The sequence below is a fragment of the Emydura macquarii genome, unplaced genomic scaffold (assembly GCF_026122565.2).
Source record: "Emydura macquarii macquarii isolate MOO-44397 ecotype Brisbane River unplaced genomic scaffold, CSIRO-AGI_Emac_v2 contig_1045, whole genome shotgun sequence".
NCBI lineage: Eukaryota > Metazoa > Chordata > Testudines > Chelidae > Emydura > Emydura macquarii.
The window spans coordinates 3,989,790-4,013,884 of NW_027131182.1; the positions used below are offsets into that span (position 1 = coordinate 3,989,790).

General features: G+C 47.2%; 1 protein-coding gene across 2 annotated transcripts in view; it reads left to right on the forward strand.

Moving 5' to 3' along the window:
- The window catches only part of CTIF (cap binding complex dependent translation initiation factor), a 318,671-nt gene that overhangs the window by 174,084 nt on the left and 120,492 nt on the right, over positions 1 to 24,095 (forward strand). For both annotated transcript variants that reach the window (XM_067545642.1, XM_067545643.1), the window contains exon 7: positions 1,359 to 1,435. In XM_067545642.1, the coding sequence (XP_067401743.1) occupies positions 1,359 to 1,435 (77 nt within the window). The remainder of the gene's footprint in view (positions 1 to 1,358; positions 1,436 to 24,095) is intronic.

Here is a 24,095-nt window from a genome sequence, read left to right on the forward strand (position 1 = left end):
TGAGCGTTAATGAACCTTCACAACACCCATAGGAGGAGGAGAAGTAAAATCATCTCCATTATCAGATGGGTAAACTGAGTCACAGAACACAGCATAGTCGGGTGGATATGGGATGGAATTGGGAATCAGGAGGTTTGAATCCCAGCTCTTCCACTAATTTGGCTGGGCAAATCACTTATTAACCTGGGCCTCAGTTGTTTTCCTATCTGTAAAATGGGGATAATATGCTCTGATATGACAGAAGTGTTGTATAGGTTAATTAATGATGGTAAAGCACTGTGAGGATGGAAAAATACTTTTAAAGTACTAAGTGTATGATTTATTTGTTGACTTACGGTGCTAAATCAGTGAATAAATGGGGTGCCAGGAATAGAACCTGGGAGTGTTCCAGCACTCACAGTGGCTTGTGTTGATTTCTAGGCAACACTGTCTCCCTAACTAATTCTCCTACTTAGCAGGTTCCAGAACAAAGTTATGAGGGTGATAGTCTATTGCTTTGTGGCAAACAGCAACTGCAGTTGATGTGTAAGGTAACTAATCACAGAAGCATATAGGAAGTATATTCGGGCACAAAGAGTATTGCTGTCCTACGATGAGCCATAGTATAAAAACGAAGTTGTGGGGACGGGAGGTAGACAGTGTCACTCGTGAAGCGGCACAAGATCTGACATTCCTGCTGACTCCAACCCCAGTGCTCTGTCAGCTAGATTTTGCTCTTAATCTTTCCAAATAAATGTTGTAAATTTTTACTGCTGAGTTTTAAAAAAAATGGATGGTTTGTACTGGAAATAAAGCAGCATCCTTAGCATAGTGGTACAAATGGTATTTCAGTGGGCAGGAGTGCCTGAATTCTCAGTAAATCAGATATCGGGCGCCATTAATAATAATCCTTTAAATTTGCATTGTATAATACCATTCATCTGAGGATTTTGGATGGCTTCAGATTATCTAAGCCGCAGAACGGCCCTGAGGTGGTTGTCATGATGCCAGTTTTACAGATCTGCAAGCTGAGCGAGAGATGCATTTATAAAGTTTAATCTGTTCTACCAATTTTCATATGGCATAGGACAGAGAAGGAGCAACGCATGCAGTGTAGTTGTAGCCATGTCAGTCCCAGGATATTAGAGAGACAAGATGAATGAGGTAATAACTTTTATTGGACCAACTTGAGCCATAGAGCTCTTCTTCTACCTCACACACCTTGTCTCTCTAAGGAGCAATATGTAATTTACCCACATCCACACAGTGGGTTAGGGAGAGTTAGGTATAGAAGCCAGTACCCTGTTCTAACTGCTTAAACACCACTGCCTCCTAGATCTCAGAATTCACAATTGCCTTTTTTCCCTTCTTTTAACCAGGGTTATCATCCATTGCCAAATGAAGCTGAAATTGCACACACCAAAAAACTGTTCAGAAGGAGAAGAAACGACCGGAGGTAAGAGGGACCAGGCCAAAGTGTCTTTGACCTTCTTTTACTCATCCTGCATTTCCTCTCCTACCTCTTTGAATGTTTTTCAATTATATTGGGTTAATCTGAAATATTTATTAAATGCAAAATACAACATTATGATACCAGTGATCCGGGATCTGCACTGGCTGCCCACAGGTTCTGCGTGGAGTTTAAGGTGTTGATTATGACCTAATAAGGCTCTAAATGGCCTGGGATTGCCCAACCTGACTGACTGCCCTTCTCCCTGTACCATACTGTCACAACTGGTCTACCAAGCTGGATCCCCCTTTTTTATCCCTTTCTCCCTCCTTGGTCTAAGGGAGCCTGTATTGGTGTTGTCTTTCTGGGCATGCTGCAAAAGAATCTCTTTGAGGGTTTTTTGGAGAGGGCTGAGGACTAGATAACGATACTAGATAAGGGTACAAGGGGGGGAGGGGCCCAGACTCCAACCCAAGCCCAAACTTCTACACTGCAATTTTACAGCCCCAAATCCTTAGCCAGCTGTGGGTATTCAATTTCAGTGCAGACATACCCGAAGGGGAATAGGTGGCTGACCACCTGGCCTTGAGTTCCTAGGGAACTGATCATTTTAAAGCTGCTGAGATTTCATTTAATTGTATTTATTGTATCATAATATTAAAGTGCCTAGCGTCTTGGATAGGCATCTTTGTTAAATTTTATTTATTTAGATTTAAAACAATAAATAAATCAACATTGTTTGCACAGTTAAATTTAAAAACGAATCTGGAAATACAAGAGTTAATCTTAACTTGTCCATGTTGTGCACTCAGGTGGTATCTTCAATGCCTGTTTTTTTCGGTTCTGTTCTATTCAGTATAGGTGTTTATACTGACCTCTTCATCGTAGTATCTGAGCACCTCCCAGCGCTCATTAAGCAATGTGGCTGCACATCTATCATGTGTTGTTTCTTCTCCCATCCTCTTTCTAGAGGGAGAAGCGTGTGCAGCATTAGAGAAAGCCAGATCAAAGAAATATGCCTTGTGCTTGAAATGGAAAGGGGTGAGGTTTGTGATGGTCCTTATTTCCTGCGGGAGTTCATTCCCCAGTCTCAGACCAGCCCCAGAAAAAGCTCTCTCCTGCACACACAAGCTTTCCTCTGATTGTCAGAGTTCCATTGGGCCAGTGGAGCAAAGTTGCCAGCCATGGTCTTCATCCCAGAGCATTAGAGATATTCTTTTATGTATCCTGGACCCAGGCTGTGAAGCACTTTGAAAATGAGGACCAAGACCTTGAACTTGCTTAGAAGTTTTATGGGAAGCCAGCATAGAGAGCGGAGGCCGGCTGTGATGTGCTCACGGTAGCCTGTGTTGCTGAGGAGACGCGCTGCAGCGTTCTGGACTAGCTGGAGTTTCCTGAGTGCCGAAGGGTTCGTGCCCAGGTGTATCGCATTGCTATAGTGCAGCCTAGAGGTGATGAAGGTGTGAATAACTCAGGATGGTCATATCCTGTGCAAGGTATAAAGTGTACACTGCGAAGGATGCCTGCTATACAAAGTTACTGAGTTAATGTTGTTATACAGTAGAAACCCTGGCCTGGGTTTTCCACAGTGATGTGTGAATATGAAGGGCAGGAGTGGGGGTGGACGATACCCAGCAGTTACATGGTGCAGGGGGCAGAGGGTTGAACTCACTATGAAGCAGTTGAGGAAGTCTTCCATTCCCTGCGGTCTGCTGCTGCAATGGTTGGATGGTTTCAGCTGCTGGGACCCAGCTCCTTGCCTGTCTCGCTCCCACACCATGCAGAGGCAGTGGATAGGACCACACTGATGGACTGTGGTCAGGAGGGGGCTCTGTTCAGCAGTGTGCAGCCTTTGGCTCCCTTCTTGACCCTGGCCCATCAACACATTCGTCTCTGCTTCCTCTGTGCAGTGGGGGAGTGAGACAAGCAGTGAACCGGGTCCCGGAAGCAGAGACCACCCAACTGCTGCAGTGACAGGCCCACAGGGAGCAGAAAGCTGCACCCCATGAGTGCTGGTGTTCCTGCTGGACAGAGCCTACTCCTGGCTTCAGCCCTCCAACACAACCTCATCTGCTTCCGCTGCAAAAAAAAAAAAAAAATTCCCAGGTCAAAATCCCCCTGAAATTTGGGTAAAAATGGATCAAACCCAAATATTGGCTTTTTCAGAACCCACAGAATTTCATCCACTAATTCCTGCATTGAGCGCAATAACAAATGGTTGAATTAGAGCACCTACAGTCATAACCATATGTGTCCCCCCGGCACATTCATTGCCATGAGAGTGGGACTGAAATAAAATAGGGTTCTTTGAATCAGAATGTGGGCCTGATTTTCCTTCCGTTACACCTATATAAATCAAGGGTAACTCTGCTAAAATCAGCAAGGCTATGTCTGTGTAAAACTGGTGTGAGAGCCTTGTCTGTGTGTGTGTCTGTTTCTGAAGGCTTCTTGTGGTCAGAAGTCTTCTCTCTGGGTAGGAACCATTCAGCATTACTGCAAATCATCACTGTTAAGAAAGCCTTTGTTTCTATGACCTGCACTTACAGCTGTTGGGCCAGATCGCAGCTGGTGAAAATGTGTATAGCTCCATTTACCGATCTGAGGATAGCCTGTTGTGCAGTTGTGAAAGAATCACATTATCGGTGTTTCTTTTTCCTCCTACTCTGTTCTGGTTACCCTAATAAAGTATCAGCAAACACAAGCAGTGAGCTCCTATGAGAGCACTCTTCACAGATGACAAGAACTGATAGCAGACAAAACTGCCTTGGGTTGCTGTTGGGAGATCAAATAGTGAGATAAAGTGAGGATTGTATATGCAGACTAGTCTGAGGGTTTTGAAAAGGGGCTGCGATAAGTATCCCAAGAGGGACATCTAGTAACCTGTGAATTGCAAAGACATTCATAATGTATGTTGTTCATGCTAGAGCAACAGAGCTAGGGACCGTGTATACTGAATTAGGACAAAAGCAAGGAATCCATTGAGACGCTTTACATTTCAGTGGATAACTCAACATGGGAGTCCAATCGACGGGCTGAGACACAACAGTTCATTTCAGCCCTTTTAAAAAAACAAATATGCAAATGCTTGAAAGAGTCAGTGAATCCTCAGATGCTACCATCCAACAATCTGGTAGCTGCATGAGGCTCTTCAGTTCCATGACGTTAGGGAATGAGATTTCAATGATCTCCTTTCTCAGTTTCTGTTTGACCACGGACAAGTGACTTAGGGTTGCGATTTAGCCCCTTCCCTCTTGTTCCTAATGCCTTGTCCCATCCCTTTTTCTGAATCTGATTTCCCCCCAGTCCTTATAGAAAAAAGGCAGCGTCATAGTAAGATTTTTGCATTTGTAGGACGTTTTCTACGGTGCAGCCCTTAAAACCAAGGTTTAAAAAGTGTAGCAGTAACCTACTAGCTGGAGTGTTAAACCCCCTACTAGCTGGTGGGAGCATAGGCTGAGGGAGGTGGGGGTTATCAGGAGTTATTTCAGGCCCAAATTCCAGCCACTTCTTGGACAGAAATCCTCTTGATTCTCAAGTATTTCCTGGGAGGCAGGCAGTGTCCTCTTGGGAAGATGATCTGATGGTGCGTGGAAGTCCCCAGACAGATTAGATTAGGGCAGGTGTTACGTTCACAGTGCATGACTCGGAGTCTGAGTTCCTTTCTCAGCTCTGCCACCAGTTTTCTGCTTGACAACTGGCAAGTGACTTAACCTCTCTGAGCCCCAGTTTCCCCACTTGCAAAGGGGGATAATGCTTCCCCCAGCACAGGGAGTGAGAAGTTCAGTCTTTCAGTATTAGTAAAGCACCCGTGAGGGCCTCTGACGGACAGTGCTATAGAATGTGGGAAGAACATTTTTAATCTTAATATTAAAATGTTTGAAACACTGTCTAAGAAGGTATGAAGGGGTACAAGTCCCACGCTGGCCAGGGAAGGGTTAATGGGCTGCTGTGAGCACAATCATCCTCACCTCGTTTCACCTGCAAGGGCTGACAACTTGGAGTGGGCCGCTAAAAGGGGAGAGCCGGCTCAGTGGAGAGGAGATGGGAGAGAGAGCAGATCTCTCGGGCTGGTTCCCTGAAGGAAGGTCTGGTTGGGACACTGACCCAGCTGGAGACAACTAAATGCCAGAGCGTCCGTCTGTTTATGTTGTTACCTGGGCCTGTTGTGTTCCCTTTTTGACCTGGAGTATTGTGCTTCCTGTTCTGCGTGGGACCAGCTTATGGTCTGAATGGACCTACTGCGGTCAATGGGGCCCCCCTGAAGGGAACGACTGTCTTCAATAAACCTCAATTGATTTGCCCTCTTCTGGAGTTCACTTAGTAATTAGTCATGAGTGCCAAAGCAAACGGAGGGAGAGGGAACAAGTGAAACTGGATCGATTCTCCCACTGAACACCTTTCAGCAAACTGTTTAGACCAAGAGGGCCTGGGATAATCCCCCAGACTTTGATGGCTGACTGGCCCTAGCCACTCACCCTCTACCACCACATGGCTAGACTGATGCTGTCAGCTCCTTCATATAAACAGCCTATACGCTCTGCAACCTTCTCACTTTTGAGTGTGTCGCAGAATATAATAAAAGCCTTAGCTGCCCATCATTTTAATGCTGCTTATGATGCCCCGAGAGTGCGCCCCCTCTTTAAAATTGATGGCAGTAAGTGCGGGGGAGGGTCTCAAAATGGTTATTTCATGTGAAAATATGGTACAATGGGAGTTTTAACAAAAATCTCATTTAATCAAACTGTTTGCAGTGTAAGTGCCAGGTTGTATTGGAACACAGAACTGGTTGCAGAGGTATTCACACTTCATTGCTGTGCAATTATCTTATCATCCCAGGCATTGTGTTGGCGGATATAAGATTCATTCCACTGGTTATGGAGCTGAACTCGGCAGTATTAATATCTCTCTGCTGTACGACCAGTAGAGGAGGCATTTTATTGCCAGTGAAGCTGTTGGGAACTCTGGGCCTCTGCCTTAAATATTGTCTGAATACAGAAAGACCCAGCCTTGCAAAATCAGGCCCACAGTACCCTCCCAGAGCCATCTAAGTCTGGCTTGTGAAAGTTGTCCAGCTCATCTGAGAAAGCATTTCTTGCCCATTGCTTTATTATACCATTTACCGTTCTTTATTCTACCATTCTACCATTACTTTATTGTAATACGATGTAAAAGTGGTGTAAAAGACACAGCAACTTTACCCACGGGACCTGAGAGTGGGACGCACAGCCCCACTGGAGTCAGAGTGGCTACTTGGTCTGAGGAATGTGGGCTGTATTTGCTCCATTACACACCAATAGTGTGTGTGCCGCACTGTTCAAAACACAAAATGAAGATCTGGAGCTAACAGCCTCATAGACAGAAATAGAGAAAGCAGGAGCTCAAAGCTCCTGGGAAGCTCAAAGGAAGGAATAACTGGGAATGTTTTGTAATGCTTGGGTTGGATCATTTTGATGGGCATCTCAGAAGAAACAAATCTAAGGGCCTTAACCAAAATCAGATGAGACTGTCCCACTGATTTGAGTGAGCCCTTAGAGGGATTTGGAAGCAGGGACCGTGGTGGCTTGTGGAATTGAAATGTATAAGGGGCAGTGTGGGAAAAAGATTCTTTGTTAGAAATGAGCATGGACCCATCACCCTGGCATGAGCTGCTTTGTTTTTTGGTTGTCTGGTTTAACTTCTACTATTCTCTCTTCGAGTGATTGCTCATATGCATTCCAATTAGGTGTGTGCGCGCCCCGTGCACAGATTCCCGGAACCTTTTTCCTTAGCACACCCGCAGAGCTGGGTACGGCGCCCCCTGGAGTGCCGCGCTCATGTCGCGGTATATAGGGCACCGCCGGCCCCGCGGGTCCCCAATTCCTTCTTTCCGCCTCTGACGGTTGCTGGAACTTCTGCCCCTTGCTAGTGCAAGTCGCAGTCCTTAGCTTACCTACCATTCTAGTCGAATTAGTACTTTTTGTTATTCAAAAAGAAACATCTATAGTAGTTATCTGCCCTTACAGGGCCCCTGTGGAGTCATGCCTGGCTCCACAGGCTTCAAAAGCTGCACTCTATGCTCTAAGCAATTTCCCGTGAGTGACCCTCACGACCGCTGCCTCCGTTGCCTCGGGGAGCAGCACCGTAAAGATAAGTGCAGAATCTGCAAATCGTTCAAACCTCGCACCCAGAAAGAATGGGACGCGAGGCTGAAGGCTTTACTGATGGAGTCCGCGCTGCGCCCGGCCTCCGAGCCATCGAGGTCCCCCGCACCGAGCGTCTCTTCGGTGCAGAGCGCACCACCGGCACCGCTGAAGATCTCGGTGCCGGGTAAAAGAAGTCAAAGCGGCCAGAGATCCCGTTGACGGACTCCTCCCTGCCTCCTCCTAAGGAGACACCCCAGCCACGTGCCGTGGAGGCTCCTCTGGCACCGGTGTCTCCTCGTAGGGAGCCTCCCCCGACTCGGATGAGTGGGGGTGCGCCCCTACAAGGGCCGTCAACGCCGGAGGCGTTTGATGCGGCAAGGGCCCTCATGGCCTTGCCTACGCCTCCGTCCCCCCCTCGGCCGAGGGACCAGGGACTTGCGTCTCGGGGCAAACCCGCGCTGGGTGGCCCCGGTGGGTAGAGGAAACACCGCTCCCCACCCAGACGGTCAAAGAGGGTGGAGAGTCGCTCCCCTCCGAGCTCCGACTCTCGGTCGTCGAGCGCCTCAGCACCGCGGCACCGTGGGCGGTCAAGAGGGCCCAAGAACCGACGCAGCAGCTCTAGCGCCGGTTCCGGCACCGACCACAGCTCGGGCTCGGGCACCCCGGTGCGGGAGGTACCCCGGCACCGTGCTGACTCTCAGGCGGGTAACGCCGCTCGTCAGGCACCGAAGGCCATGTCGACATCGGGGGCAGCGGCACCTGAGGCAGCAGTGCCGCTGATGGCACCGCCGGCACCGCTCCCCTCGGCACCGCTGATGCCGGCACCACTTCACTCAGCACCGCCGATACCGGCACCGCTTCCTTCGGCGCCACTGATGCAGGCACCGCTCCCTGCGGCACCGCCGATGCCGGCACCGCTTCCTTCGGTACCACAGATACCGGCACCGCTACCCTTGGCACCGCTGATACCGACATCGTGTCCCTCGGCGCCGATGATTCCCGCCTTCCACACGTTTGCTCCGGGCGCGATACCCGCCAGTGCAGCGTTGACGGGAAAGCCGCGCTCCCGATCACCTTCCCGGGCGTCCGGCCGCAGGCATCGTCGCTCCCGCTCCAGAGGTGGCAAGCGGCACTACAAGAGGTCATCTCATAGACACAGGAGATCCAGCTCCTCTAGCTGGTCCTCCTCTAGATGCCATCATAGGCGTAGACATATTTCCACCTCGTCTTCCTCTCGAAGCCGTTCCCCGCCTAAGGCCCGTAAGAGGCATTCAGCGGGTTCAGGCGACAGGGACAAGCAGGGGAGGCCCTGCAGTATCCCATGCCAGGCTGGGCCCAGGGACCTTGGCAAGGGCCATTCTGGGGTCCATGGGGCTCCCGCCCTGTTTACGGGGGAGAATCGCTACACTCTGGGGCGGTTCAGCCACCTCCGTCTCAACCAGCTCCGCATGTTCCTTCAGAAGCGGAGTCTGACCCCGAGGAGGGCCCATCTACAGGGCCTACCCCCTTGTCCTCTTCTTCGTCCCCAGATGAAGGGACCTCAAGGGATCACAAAGCACCCCTTTTTGATTTTAGGGCGCATCAAGACCTCCTTAAGAGAGTGGCTAATAACCTAGGCCTAGCCCTTAGGGAGATGTCAGAGGAGGACGACCCCCTCTTTGGGCCTTCAGGGTCATCGGGTCCTTCTAGAGTGGCACTGCCAATTCATGAGAGTCTCATGAAAATAGTGAGATCTGTCTGGCAGACGCCTTCCTCCGTTCCCCCTACATCTAAGGGTACGGAGAGAAAATATTACGTCCCCAAGGAACATTTTGAGTTCCTTTATACCCACCCTGCTCCGGGTACTCTTGTGGTCGATTCGGCCAACCAAAGGGACCGGCAGGGGGGCAGGGAAGTACTCCCAAGGACAAAGAAGGGAAGAAATTAGACCTCTTTGGACGTAGGGTTTACTCCACCGCTGCCTTACAGCTAAGGGTGGCTAACCACCAGGCGCTTCTGGGAAAGTATAACCAGAACTTGTGGGCCTCCCTGCACCGCTTAGTAGCGGCGCTTCCCCCAGACCAGGCTACAGACCTTGCCACGGTGGCTCAGGAGGGGAGGTAGTGGCCCGAGCGGCCTTACAGTCGGCCAGTGATGCCGCAGACACTGCGGGCAGAGCGATGGCTTCGGCCGTAGTTATGCGCCGCTGCTCCTGGTTGCAGGCTTCGGGTCTCTCTAATGAGGTCCAGCAGACTATACAGGACCTGCCATTTGAAGGATCAGGCATCTTTTCGGAGAGGACTGACGATAAATTACATGCCCTAAAAGATTCCAGGGCAACCCTTAGATCACTGGGGCTTTATACCCCCCAGACAACGGGCAGGCAGTTTCGGGGTCAACCGCAGCGCCGCCCGCCCCCCCCACCCAGACCACCGCCCAGGCCTTCCCAGCCAAGGAGGGACCGGGAGCGTTTCAGAGGCCCCAATCGCCGGGACCGGCGGGGCTCTTCGGTGCGGGCGCAGCAGGGTGGAAAAACCGGATCTGGAAACGGTAATAAACGCTTTTGACAGCGATTTTGAGGCTGGCACTCTTCCTTCTATTGGGGAGGGGGACCGGCCCTTTGATAATCGGCTTCGGCCATATTATCCGGCCTGGGAAGCAATCACTACTGACCGATGGGTCCTAGGAGTGATTCTTAATGGCTATGCTCTCCAGCTCACGGCCTTTCCCCCTAACACTCCTCCGGCCCTGTCTCCCATAGGGGTTCCAGATCACGAGGAGCGGCTAGTGCAGGAGGCTCACTCCCTATTGCGCTTAGGCGCGGTAGAGGAGGTGCCCCCGGGTGAAAAGGGAAAAGGTTTTTACTCCAGATATTTCTTAATTCCAAAGGCCAAGGGTGGGCTGAGACCTATACTGGACCTCCGTCGCCTGAATAAGTTTATAAGGCGAATTAAATTCCGTATGCTCTCACTGGCGTCCATAATTCCCGCCTTAGATCCCGGGGACTGGTACGCAGCCCTAGATCTAAAGGATGCATACTTTCATACATCTATCTTCTCAGGTCATAGGAAATTCCTAAGGTTTTGTATTAAGGGAGATCATTATCAATTTACGGCTCTCCCATTCGGCCTATCTTCGGCTCCCAGGGTCTTTACCAAATGCATGGCGGTGGTGGCTGCCCACCTCCGCCGTAAAGGGGTACAAATTTTTCCCTACCTGGACGACTGGCTCATCAAGGGCAGGTCCAGGACACACGTCCAGAACAGCCCTGAACTGACTTGCGCCACATGCACCAGACTTGGATTGCTCATTAATGAGCAGAAGTCCACTCTCACCCCGGTGCAGCGCATAGAATTTATCGGAGCCACCTTAGACGCTCGATGTGCAAGAGCCTTCCTCCCACAGCCCCGTTTCCAAGCTATGGGTTCCATCATTGCGGACCTCTGTAGGTCTCCCACGACGACGGCCAGACATTGCCTCCAGCTGTTGGGCCATATGGCAGCTTCCACTTATGTGGTTAAGCTAGCTCGTCTTAAACTAAGACCCATGCAAGCTTGGCTGGCTTCAGTCTATACTCCTTCCAGGCATGTACTGACCAAGGTGGTCACGGTTCCCCCACAGGTGCTGTCCTCCCTGGAGTGGTGGAGGTCTCCGAGGGAGGTGCTCAAGGGAGTCCCGTTCACAGACCTGACTCCGTCACTGGTCCTTATCACGGACGCCTCGGATGTGGGATGGGGAGCCCACATCAGCAAAGACCTAGGTACCCAGGGGTTGTGGTCTCCAGCGGAGAGAGCTCTACATATCAATGTCCGAGAGCTAAGAGCGGTCCGGCTGGCTTGCAGGACTTTCCTCCAGTTCCTCAAGGGCAAAGTAGTGCAAGTCCTCACAGACAACACCGCAGCCATGTTCTACATGAACAGGCAGGGAGGGGCACGTTCCTTGACCTTATGCGAAGAGGCTGTACGCCTATGGGACTTTGCAGTGAGGCACGACTTTCATCTAGTCGCCTCACACCTTCCGGGGAGCAGGAACGACGAGGCGGATCGCCTCAGCAGATCGTTCTTACCACGACACGAATGGTCACTGCATCAGGACGTAGTGACTTCAATCTTCCAACAGTGGGGTACTCCCCAACTGGACCTGTTCGCTTCATCCGCGAACAGGAAATGCCCGAGGTTCTGCTCTCTCCGGGGGCGAGAGCAGGGTTCCTTATCAGATGCCTTTCTGATTCAATGGGTAGGGGGTCTGATGTATGCATTTCCCCCATTCCGCTTCTCCCTCAAGTCCTGCTCAAAATCAAGAGGGACAAAGCGAACGTCATTCTCATTGCCCCGGCGTGGCCAAGACAGTACTGGTACAGTACTCTGATCGACCTCTCTATCGCTCCTCCGATCCCACTTCCCAGGAGGTACGACCTGCTCTCCCAGGACCAAGGGCGCTTGTGGCACCCGGACCTGGACCCCCTCCACCTGACAGCCTGGAGGCTCTCTGGCTGACAGAGGGAGAAAGAGCATGCTCCCTACAGGTCCAGCATATTTTACTAGGTAGTAGAAAACCCTCCACGCAAATTACATACAAGGCTAAGTGGAGGCGATTTATTGGTTGGGCGAGAGACAAAGGATTCTTCCCAGATAGTTCGCCCATACAGATGGTCTTAGAGTACCTTTTACACCTTAAAACCCAGGGCCTAGCCCTGGCCTCCCTCAAGGTACATCTGGCAGCCATCTCGGCTTTCCATCAGCCATGGGAAGGGCGCTTTTTTTCCCACCCCATGTCAGTCAGATTCCTTAAGGGTATCGAAAGAGTATTCCCGCAAGTGAGAGATCCCATTCCTCCTTGGGATTTAAACCTAGTACTCTCCATGCTAACAGGTCCCCCCTTTGAGCCTATGGCTACATGCTCTCTATTGGTCCTTTCCTGGAAGGTATCCTTCCTGGTGGCCATTACTTCGGCCAGGAGGGTTTCTGAATTGAGGGCATTGACATCAGAGCCCCCGTACACGGTCTTCTTTAAAGACAAGGTCAGATTACGACCTCACCCAGCTTTCCTACCCAAGGTGGTATCACAATTCCATTGTAATCAGGAAATCTTCCTCCCTGTGTTCTTCCCGAAGCCCCATGGGTCGGCAAATGAGCGCAGGTGGCATTCCCTAGATGTCAGACGGGCCCTAGCACACTACTTAGAGAGAACCAGGCCCTTCCGGAAGTCCACACAACTATTTGTAGCGGTAGCAGACCGTATGAAAGGCTCTCCCGTATCCACCCAAAGAATTTCTTCATGGATTGTAGCCTGTATTAAGACTTGCTACGACAGGGCAGGGATGCCCCTCCCCGGCCCGGTGATGGCACATTCGACCAGAGCTCAAGCATCCTCCGCGGCCTTTCTAGAGAGTGTACCTCTGCAAGACATATGCAGAGCGGCGACCTGGTCGTCGGTACATACCTTTACGACCCATTATGCCATTGTCGAACAGGCGAGGGATGATGCAGCAGTGGGCAGGGCTGTGCTGAATAGAGCTGCTCGCCAGTGACTCCTACCCACCGCCTACAGTATTGCTAAATTAGTCACCTAATTGGAATGCATATGAGCAATCACTCGAAGAGAGAAAACAGGGTTACTTACCAGTAACTGTTGTTCTTCGAGATGTGTTGCTCATATCCATTCCAAACCCCACCCCCGTCCCCACTGTCGGAGTTGGCAGAAAGAAGGGACTGGGGACCCGCGGGGCCGGCGGTGCCCTATATACCGCGACATGAGCGCGGCACTCCAGGGGGCGCCGTACCCGGCCCTGCGGGTGTGCTAAGGAAAAAGGTTCCGGGAATCTGTGCACGGGGCGCGCACACACCTAATTGGAATGGATATGAGCAACACATCTCGAAGAACAACAGTTACTGGTAAGTAACCCTGTTTTATCCGTGTGAATTTCAGTCTCTTGAAGGTGAACTAACGCCACCAACTAGAGCCAGGCATATTGCGCACACGTGCTATGCAGTCTTTCCATGCAACTTCCCTCCATTCTGACAGGCATGCTGCCTGCTGTTCCTGTCTGCTGCCTGCCTGGCTTGAGCAAAGATGACAAATTGTGGGGGGGTTTTTCTGTCATGTTGATAAATGGCCATTAGGAGGAAGTTATCAAACTTGTACTTAGAATTCTAAGGCCAGTTTTGAACTCCGGACACAATGGATTAATGTTTATTTCACAAATCCAAGGATTCTTCTGACCCCACTAGACAGGATATTTTTAGCCCTCAAGGTTATTTTTTATAGGGGGAACCGGTAGCAACCCGTATATGGACTTTGTCTAACACTCTCCTTTATAAAAGATTCTTGCAGCCTTTTTTTCTAGAAGCTCTTACTCCTCCATTAATTGCAGCCATGAAATTCGGCAGGAAGCAAGCCCTGAGACTAGCAATATGACTCTTTTTTTGTCCCATGAAGTATCATTCAGCTTTGGCCGAGTTACAAACTGTTTTAAAATTGTCATTTTCTTTATTTCACTTCCATTCCTTAGGAAAATATTGTCAGTGTGCCAAACTAGTAACTGGACGTCACAACTGGTCAAAACATTGTCAAAAACAGGGGGATTGATAACAGACACTTATTTTCATGGGAAAATGACATTTTTGTCAAAAATCTTTAATTTTTCAACTCCATTTGGAACAGAATTTTCAAAATGTTGACGTTTTTGGAAAAATCCCTCTTTCTCTCACTTTTTAAAAGTATAAATCTCTCCCTTTTATTTTCTCCAGAGAAAAACGGTGGCAAAAGGTAAAAATATTTTTCCCTCTGCTTTCTCAATTTTTTCAAAAGTCAGGAAACACCATATTTAAGGTTCTCTCTCCCCCTCGTGCGTCCATCATAGTCTTTAATTACATGATCACATACTTCTTTTCCCCCACAAGACCCTGCCTCTTTGAATGCACAGGGGAGCATTAGCATGGACTTTGCAACCTAAAGAACATTCTTTTAACATGGGTGACGGTAGTGGTGATGTTTCTACATAATATATACCTATGTTGTGGTAACATCTAGATGCCTCAGTCAGGTCATGGAGGGTTCTGTGGTGCTATATATTGTAGAAACAAACTCTGAGAGTCCCTGCCCCAAAGATCTTACAATCTAAACAGAAGTGACAAACAAGAGTAGGAGAGAAATTTTCTTCCTCCCATTTTACAGATAGGGAAACTTTTCTTAGGTACCATCTCTATTGCCATTTTTCCTCTGTCGTTTTGGTTTCGCAAAGCTGTAATGTCAATGGCAGAGTATTAAAAGTGAGAGAGTTCTGCCATTGATTTCAATGTGAGTGTGGATTGGACTCTTAAATGTGATTTGATGTCTCAAAGGATAAATTAGAATGGTTATTACATGGTGGCTTGCACGGGGGGATGCAGTTGTACACCCTCAGAGGCAACTCTGTATGAGGAGGGATTTGTCTTCGGAGCAGGGCAGATGGTGGTACTGGAGCTGCCTTCACCAGGAGAGGGCAGTGTTAAACTGCATCTGGGTGTCCAGAGGATGGAAGCCACCTGGAAAGATGGGCCAAATCGGCACATCTGTCAGGTGCCCTAGTCTCTCTCCCCCACTTCCTCCCCAACAGTTCAAAGTCCTTTAGTGGGGCAGGGATTGCAGGCTTACTTGGTGTTGTTGGGGGCTTGGGCCATGAATTTGGTCCAATATTTTTAAAAAATCTTTGAAGGCACCATTTATTATTTAAGAAACAAAATAATTGCAAGTCGGCAAGAGTGTTTCTTTGGTTGCATAATGCATTATGGGGCATCAGAACGGAGACAGCCAAATTAATGTATGTAAGGCTGATTTTTAGTAGTTTGTGCTGCCCCTCTCAGCCTATCCTTGCAAAATTAGCATGAAAATTTGATCACCCCAAGCAGAATATCTAGTTGTCTATCCATATCCTGATGATGACGATTTAAAGAATAGCTCTGGATCTATTTTATTCGACTGTTTTTTTTGTTTGTTTGTTTGTTTCTAAATAATCAGCAGGTGAATGGAATTTCAGCCTGGCTTTCAGGTGCACTCAGTATAAAGTCTGCTCTTGAGTTTGCAGATCACTTTGTAGGATTTGTCAACTACAAAAGGTGGTAAAAGTCTGATAAAAGTTGAAATCCTCCTTACTTTCCCTCCATCTCTCCCCCTTGTAGTCTCCCATCCCAGAATCTTCTCTGCAGAATTGCTTCTCAGGGAATCACCAATTGCATCTCTGTGGAACTGACCAGGTGGGGCCGCTGTGGGGATAGCATTGATTTCATGAAGGAGAATGGTCTATCTTTTCTCAGTGATTTCCTTCAGAGCAGGGGCAGGTCTAAGGCAGCTGAGTTCATGCCAGATACTTGGTCTACTGGGTCAGTGGAATATTGAACTAATTCTATGTCCAGCTAGAGAGGAGCACATTTTTAATGATGAATCATAGAGAGAACTAGGGAGTTTTTAAATAGTGAGTGTTTTCTTGTATTCATTAACTCTGCCAGGTACCCCATCTGTTATTTTGGGGGCTTCTCGGTAATTTGATTTTAGCTATTTGTTCTAGTACTTATCTGTGTAAAATCCCTGGTGGTATCTCTCCAGGGTTTGAAATATTTTTGGATGTCCATCCTAGTTGCAGTCTGTTTGAATAACGGTGCACAGCTTTTATTTGGGATGATAAAATTAAGTGGAGGAAATAGTATTGTCAGTATAGATTCTGTTTAACAGAGAAATTGTGCTTTTTCTTTTGGCATCCAATTAATTTTTTTTTTTTAAAAGTCGCATTGAGATAAATGCTCCTGTATTGCTGAGTAAGAACTCCTATTGAATTTAACCCATCCAGGCACATTAGTTGGCCACGGTTCTGTGCTGCAGAGCATCTTTGCTTAGGAGAAGGATGGTCCAATGGTTTGGGCACTAGTATAGAACTTGAGAGACCTGGGCTCAGTTCCATGTTCTGCCACAGACTTCGTGTGTGACCTTGGGCAAGTTACTTAATTTCTCATGTGCTTCAGTTCCCCATCTGTAAAATGGGGATAAATGAAGGTCGGTCAGTAGCTCATTACCCGTAAGTGTGAATATATACAGCCACTTGAAGAAGACTAGCACTGCCCTGCCAGATGGGGGTGTTGTGAGGATAAATACATTAAAAACTGTGCCGTGCTCAGGTACTACAGTAATGGATGTCATGTCATAGATAGATATGAACACCATTATTTATTAATGCTGGTGGGCTTCATACACTTAAAAGGAGACTGGACAGATTTATGCTTTGTCTTTCCTATGGTGAAAGGACAATGGAGCTGAGAGGGATGAGGATTGTGGGATAGTTGTTTAAGGTTCTTGAAGCCAGGATCCATCTCCTCCAAAAATGGCAGTGCTTTGTTTTTATTTAATGGCAAGAGAGAATGCTACATCGATCCAGCCTCTGCATGGAGGTTCAGTATCTCTGAAGCAAATGAGAAGCTGCAGATGTGGGGGCAACTGTCTTACTGATGGCAATTGCAGGTATCCTGCTGCATAGATGCAGAAAAAATAAATGAGCTTTAAAGACCTGACATGAAAGTAACTCTGTTTAACTGGAAATCAACTAATCACATCTTTTCAAAGGGCTTCTGCTGCTTTTCTGAATAAAAGCTTTGAACCCTTTGCTCTTCCTCTGATGCTCATTAATGTCCTCTTTCCACTACATTCCTTGGAAACAAGCTGCAGAATGCGAAGTAGCTCTGTTGGTTAATAATCCTTTGCATGCGTTCCTGCTGTCCATTAAGCCCCTCTGGGTTTCAAGGCAGCCAGAGACTCAAGTGACTGGTGAAGCCCCAACGGTAGCTGCAGAGGACAGATCTAGGTCTCTGGGGCAGGATTTTACATGCTGGTTGCCAGGCCTCCTGAACAAGATTCATCCAACTTGTCATATACATCCTGCATTTTTATGTCTTATCCAGATGTTCGGTTAGAAGTGGCGGTAGTGCAGTTAGATGGTAATACAACAGATATTAGAGTGCATTGCTGCCATAAGGACCTTAAATGGCAACCTGTGGATGATCAGCAAATCCTGTAGTTTCCAATGACTCTGGTATTTCGGTAAGCAGGGGAATGATGTGGTTCTTTAGATTTCCCTGTATCTTTTCAGTGCCTAAAGTAGTCATCCTGAATAACAATTGCTTTTGGTAACTGAGTTACAGAAATGTCCCTCACTTTCTAACTTTTCCCTTACAGAGTCCTAGTTTGTTTCCTGTGGCTAATGTGGCTTCACACTGAACTGATCAAGTTCAACCTGTTTGTTTTTGATTTTTAATTAAATGCAGACCTTGGGGGAAAACCATCCCCTTTCCCGCAAGAGCCCGAAGTGGCTGGCAGAGAGAGTTTCCTCATTCTGACACGAGTGATTTGTAAGCTGCTGCCGACCCGCTTTGTTTGTGTTCACTTTGGTGACTGGATGGTTGGGGGGTGAAGAAAGGATGTGTGGGTGTGTCTGCAATGGACACCCGTACAGCTCTGTGCCAAAAGTACAAAGTCCTGTTAAATAATTGTCATAGAACTGATTAGCCTATGCAGAGCCTGACTGGTATTCACGCACAATTGATTGGGCCTGATCCAAAGCCCATTGAAATCGGTGGGCTTTGAGCCAGGCTGTGAATGTCTATGATCCTTCGTCAGTTCTGGTGAAGAGAGTAGGAGCTCTAACGCGTATTTCTTTGTCACGCTTTTACAGACCCTTTGGGACACCAACCGGCCTACAATCATTAGCTCAAATGTTTAAATTGCTTTTCCTCTTGTGGCAAACTCCCTTTGTAAAATATTTTGAAGAGAGACACTGCGAGGGACATTATTTCTGAACTGCTTCCTTTTAAAATACCATAAAGGGCACTAGATCGATGTACTGTAAAATAAATATTACAGGAAGCGCCATTCACACCATAAAGCTGTAGAGGCAAAAATTAGTAAGTGGTGGGTAGCTGCGGGGGCGGGGAGCTAAGCAAGAGTTGAGCTGTGTGGAAAAGAAAGGGAGCTCCCAGCTGAGCTGAGCTGGAACTGTAAGTGGAGAAAGTTGGATACAACCTAGGAAGGAGTAGAGGAGGAGGACTAGGCCCTGGTGGTGGGAAGCAGACACTTCATCGTGGGATTGTAAAATGATGATGCATAATGAAAACAGGTTTCTCTTTTTTCACTGTCTGCTAATGCAAGTTCCTGGGGTCTCCCAAGAAAGTTAATGATAGAGTAAATTAAAAACAGTGAAAAGGAAATGCTGCATCACACATCGGATATTTACTCTGTTCATTTTGCTGCCCCAGGAGGTCAGATCCTGCAGCTGGATTTATAAAGAGGCTGCATCATTTAGTAGCCAGTAATCACATTTGTTGTGCTCAAGGGAATTTAGGAGTAATCGGTTTTTATATTCCAGGGCTAAGCTGGCTGTAGCAGGGATCAGGAATGAATCCCTCCTTCCCTATGCTAATGCAGCGTTGCGCGGTTGGCCAGGTGCATTGGCATTACCCTCTTGGCTCCTTTCCTTCTAAGTATCAGATATAGGCTACTGCCAGAGGCAGGCTACTGGAGTTGAGGAACCATTGATCCAGCTTGGTATGGCAGATCACCTGTTCCTAGTGTAACAAAAGGTAGCCTGAAACAATAAGGCAGACAGGAGCCCAGTGGTCAAGAACGGAGGTGTGTCAACAGCATTGAACAGGAAAAAAGAGGCTATCCTGGGAAGCAGTGAACACGTATGTCTTTAAACAAACAGTTCAAAAGAACACACTAGAAGGCATAAGACTATGATCTTTCTGTGAGATAGAGGGCAATTTGCTTCTTGCTCTAGTACTCCAGAGAGCACAAACCTATGCAAATTCAAATAGGTTTGTTTGGATGGATTTAATCCACATTCCCACCGACCCTTCGGGTCCCAGCTCCAGTGTTAGTGTTCATTTTAAAATGTAGTTAATAAGAATCATTTGTGATGTTCCGTGTTTTGCTTCCTATCAATGAAATTCCATATTGAATCTGATCAATTTTCAAGCCACGAGATTTTTTTTTTTTCCTAATCACCGGTAGTGGAAACTTAGCCTGAGATCTGTACATCAAGTTGTATGCTTACTGCCTGGTAAATAACCATCCATTGTAAAAGATTCCAGAATGAGAACTCAACTGATAATTCTGTGGTGGTTCATGGGGTACAATAGAATCCAGGTTTCTCTTCCAGATGGGCACCGATTCTGCATTGCTAGCAGATATAAAAAGTTATCTATGAAAGGAGCAAGAATGACTTGAAGACATGCTGACATAGACGTATTCTGAAAGAAGATGCCAAGTTTAAAGTCATTCTGCTGACATTAATGACAATTTAAAGAAGTTTTTATCCTGTGACACACAGAAAATGTACCTGTATAAACATTAGTGTGCTTTGTGAACTTATGTCCATAAAATGGTAGCAGAATTAGCTTGGTATAAGGTAAAAAGATAGACAGACCCTGTGTGGGTGGACGTGACTATTCAGTGAATATTACTTTGCCCTACACCCACTCCACCCCGTTCTATCCCTAGCTGAGGTGGTGGCATAGAAGGGTTAACTATTCATTTAAGAAAATAAAATCCTTTCCTTTCATTGTTTGCTTTTTTTTATGCCAAGAGCCCGTGGAAGCAAAGAACCCAGTTGTGTTTCACAGCTGGCTTGGTTATCACCTCTGTGCTTAAAGTGACCTTGTCATTACATAAAAACTTTACAACACAAGACTTTTTATTCAGATTTTTTGTGACCTTGGTGGTTGTAGTGCTCCCTGTCCTGTAGACTAAATTTAGCCCAAGTTGCCAAGCTGCAGATATACTTTATGATATCAGGACTCTCTTGCAGGTTGTTTTTCTCTCTCTCTCTCTGCTGCTGCTGCTGGTTGAAAGGTCTGCACACAACTTGCAAACTATTGTACTATGTAGAAATCTCAATAGATAAATAATGATGTGCTGAGTAAACTCAGGATTTTATGATCCCACTTTATGGAGGGTAAAATGATTGCACCAATAAACAATGCACAGCTTAAAATGGATTTTTCATAAGCCCTGGTTTCACACACACGTGCACACAGTTAATTTAATTATTTAAGAATAAGTATTGTTCTTTGAGCATGTGTCCGTGTGGATCCCCGTGTGCATTCACCTCAGCGTATGAGATCGGATTCTTCGTACTGACAGTGCCTCAGACTCCAGTTCCCATTTATTCCCTGTGCCAGTGAGGTGCAACGTAGTGGTGTCCCATTCACCATTTCTACTTAGTATCAAACTCATCCTTTTTCAACAGGTTTTCTTCACTTACCTAATCTTCACCCTGCTTATTCTTTATTTTCTTAATTTTGGATATTCCTGTTGTATAGTAGGATGAGGCACCTACCCCTATGGCAAACTCCAAATGCTCAGGGTTTAAACCCTGCCCAACCTGTGATGGGCTCATCCCCCGCTCGTTGATGGACATAGTCAATACCTGTTTTGTCTGGGGGAGAACCACATCCCCGATAAGTGCTAGGTGTGTAAATCCTTCTTGAGAACTTGCAAGTCAAGGGATGCATGGCAGAAGCTACATCTGCTTGAGCAATTGCTGTGTGTCATCAGAGGAGACATCTACGTCCAAAGAGCTGAAAGTGATGTCACCAGCGAGTGTCCCTTTGAACAGACACCACTCCTGGCAGCTCAGCAGCGAAAGAAAGGCAAGGAAGAAGGCAAAATCAAAATTGGCGCTGGCCATGCCACACCGATTACCTCAGCACTGTTTTTTTTCAGCATCATCTGACAGAATCAGCCTTGACAACTATCATCAATGGAGCCAGCGCTGGCTCCCCAACACAAGGGGGAGACCGAGAGGCAGGGCTGAGCATGGCTCTGAACATCAGGAGACACCATCCTATAGGGAGGAGAAGAGGCATCATTCCTCCAAAGAAAGAGCTTCTGAGACTGGAGGGATGTCTGGCAAGCTAACACAGGCACCAGCGAAGACACTAGTGCTAACCACTGTGCCAAGTATGGGACCAAGATACTCTGAGCGAATGAAGCATCAAGATTTCTCTCCAGGGATATGGAATCATAAAAATGTAGGGCTGGAAGGGACCTTGAGAGATCATCAAATGCAGCCCCCTGCTCTGAGGCAGGACCAAATAAACCTAGACTATCCCTAACAGCTGTTTGTCTAACCTATTCCTAAAAACCTTCAATGATGGGAATTCCCCAACCTTCCTTGGTAAACTATTCCAGTACTTAGCTATCCTAATAATTGAGAAGCTTTTCCTCATATGTAACCTAAATCTCCCTTGCTGTAGATTAAGCTCATTACTTCTTGTCCTCCCTTCAATGGACATAGAGAACAATTGATCACAGTCCTCTTTATAACATCCTTAACATATTTGAAGATGGTCTCAGGTCACCCCTCAGTCTTCTTTTCTCAAGACTAAAACATGCCTGATGTTTAGACCTTTCCTTGTAGGTCAGGGTTTCTAAACCTTCTATCATTTTTGTTGTTCTCCTCTGGGCTCTCTCCAATTTGACCATGTCTTTCCTAAAGTATGGTGCCAGGAATTGCACACTGCACTTCAGCTGAGGCCTCTCCATTGCCGAGTAGAACAGAGCACTTACCTCCCGTATCTTACATGTGACACTTCTATGAATACATCCCAGAGTATTAGCTTTTTTTTTTTACAACAGCATCACATTGTTGACTCTCATTCAATTTGTGATCCACTACAACCCCCAGATCCTTTTCAGCAGTACTTCTGCCTAGCCAGTTATTCCCCATTTTGTCATTATGCATTTGATTTTTCCTTCCTTTTGCAGTTGTGCATTTGATTTTTCCTCTTTGTCTTTACTGAATTTCATTTTGTTGATTTCAGACCAATTCTCCAATTTATCAAGATCATTTTGAACTTTAGTCCATCCCCCCAAACTGCTTGCAACCCCTCCCATTTTAGTGTCACCCGCAAAGTTTATAAATATGCTCTCCACTCCGTTATCCAAGTCATTAATGAAAATATTGAGTAGTCCCAGCCTCAGGACAGCCTCCTGTGGGATCCCACAAGGATACATCCTCCCAGCTTGACAGCGATCTATTGGCAATTACTCTCTGAGTATGGTGTTCCAACCAGTTGTGCACCCACTTACAGTAATTTCATCTAGGTCACGTATCCCTAGTTTGCTTATAAGAATGTCATGTGGGACAATGTCAAAAGCTTTACTAAAATCAAGATATATCACTTCTACAGATTCCCCCCCGCCCTTCCTATGTACTAGGCCAATAGCCCTGTCAAAGAAGGAAATTAGGTTGGTTTGTTGTGATTTGTTCATGACAGATCCTTTATGGCTATTCCTTATAATCAGAACCAGAACAATGCCCGGCATCGGAACCAGACCTGAGACATCACCCTGCAGCAGCACCATTCAAAGAGAATTACTCTTCTTCACATTTGCCAGATTACACGTTCCCCCTATCGATGAGCAGATATGCATCTCCTCAATCTTCTGAGGATATCCCTAGAACTGGTACCAGAGATGCTTCTCACAGGACTCCACATCAAAAGAACTTGCAAGTGGCATTGAATCAGCCAGTCACAACCAGGCCACTATCCATAAAACATGCTGCCCTCGCCATACTGGGGGATCTCAGATGTCCCACACCAGATCCCCATCCAATAGGTCCAGGAAGAGGAGGAGATCAGATTCCCCAGAAGCATCTATGCTCAGGTCACTGACATTAGAAACAGTGGCACCCAGGACCTGGGGGTAACAGAACAAATTCATCCCCAATTTCCCCCAAAAGAATTGTTGTCATCACCTGGCGAGGTAGTTCTACCAGTCCCCCTCCTCCCCCTGTCCCTGACAGTTGGCTATTTTATAACTGTTCCAGATCACCTAGCGTGCATCGCCGACACCCTAGTAGCATGACCCTAAGAGCTCCTTAAAGCCAACTGGCAAAGGATTCGTTGTTCTGTAACTGCAACGCCTATCAGGCCTGACAAACTCACTACACCTAACACATTGCTTGCATAGTATTTATTTATTTAGTATTTATGTGTAAACAAAGCTGTGTAAGGTATCAAATAATGGTCATCATACGCATTGTGACATATATGTATGGGTGTCATGCAAGAAGTCGTGTATACATACTACAAATATGTTATATCTATGTAACCAGGAAGGATTAATAAACAAGTTTTCCCTAGACAAAGGTATGTTAATTTGCCTGCCTAGCAGGGCCCAAGCATAATTTTTTCGGTCCCAGTACAAACTTTTAACACGGGCCCTCTCCCATAATGGGGGTTGCAGCCTGGGCCGGGCTCCCCTGGGCCTCCAGGCCCTGGTAAAGTGTACGCTTTTTTCTCCCCATGTGGGGGCCCCGCTGCCGAGAGCTGTGATGTAAAGTGAAAAGGATAAGTTGAATACAATGGGAGTTCTTTTGCATCTGCAGTAATAGGAAAAGCAAATTAACAAGAAGAGGAGAGAAGCAACATTGCACCAGCACTCCAGAGAACAAACAGCAGGAATACATTTCAAAGGTTTACTGGACTACAAGGAGGCAAAAAGACATTGTATTTAGACGTATTTATCCATCACCG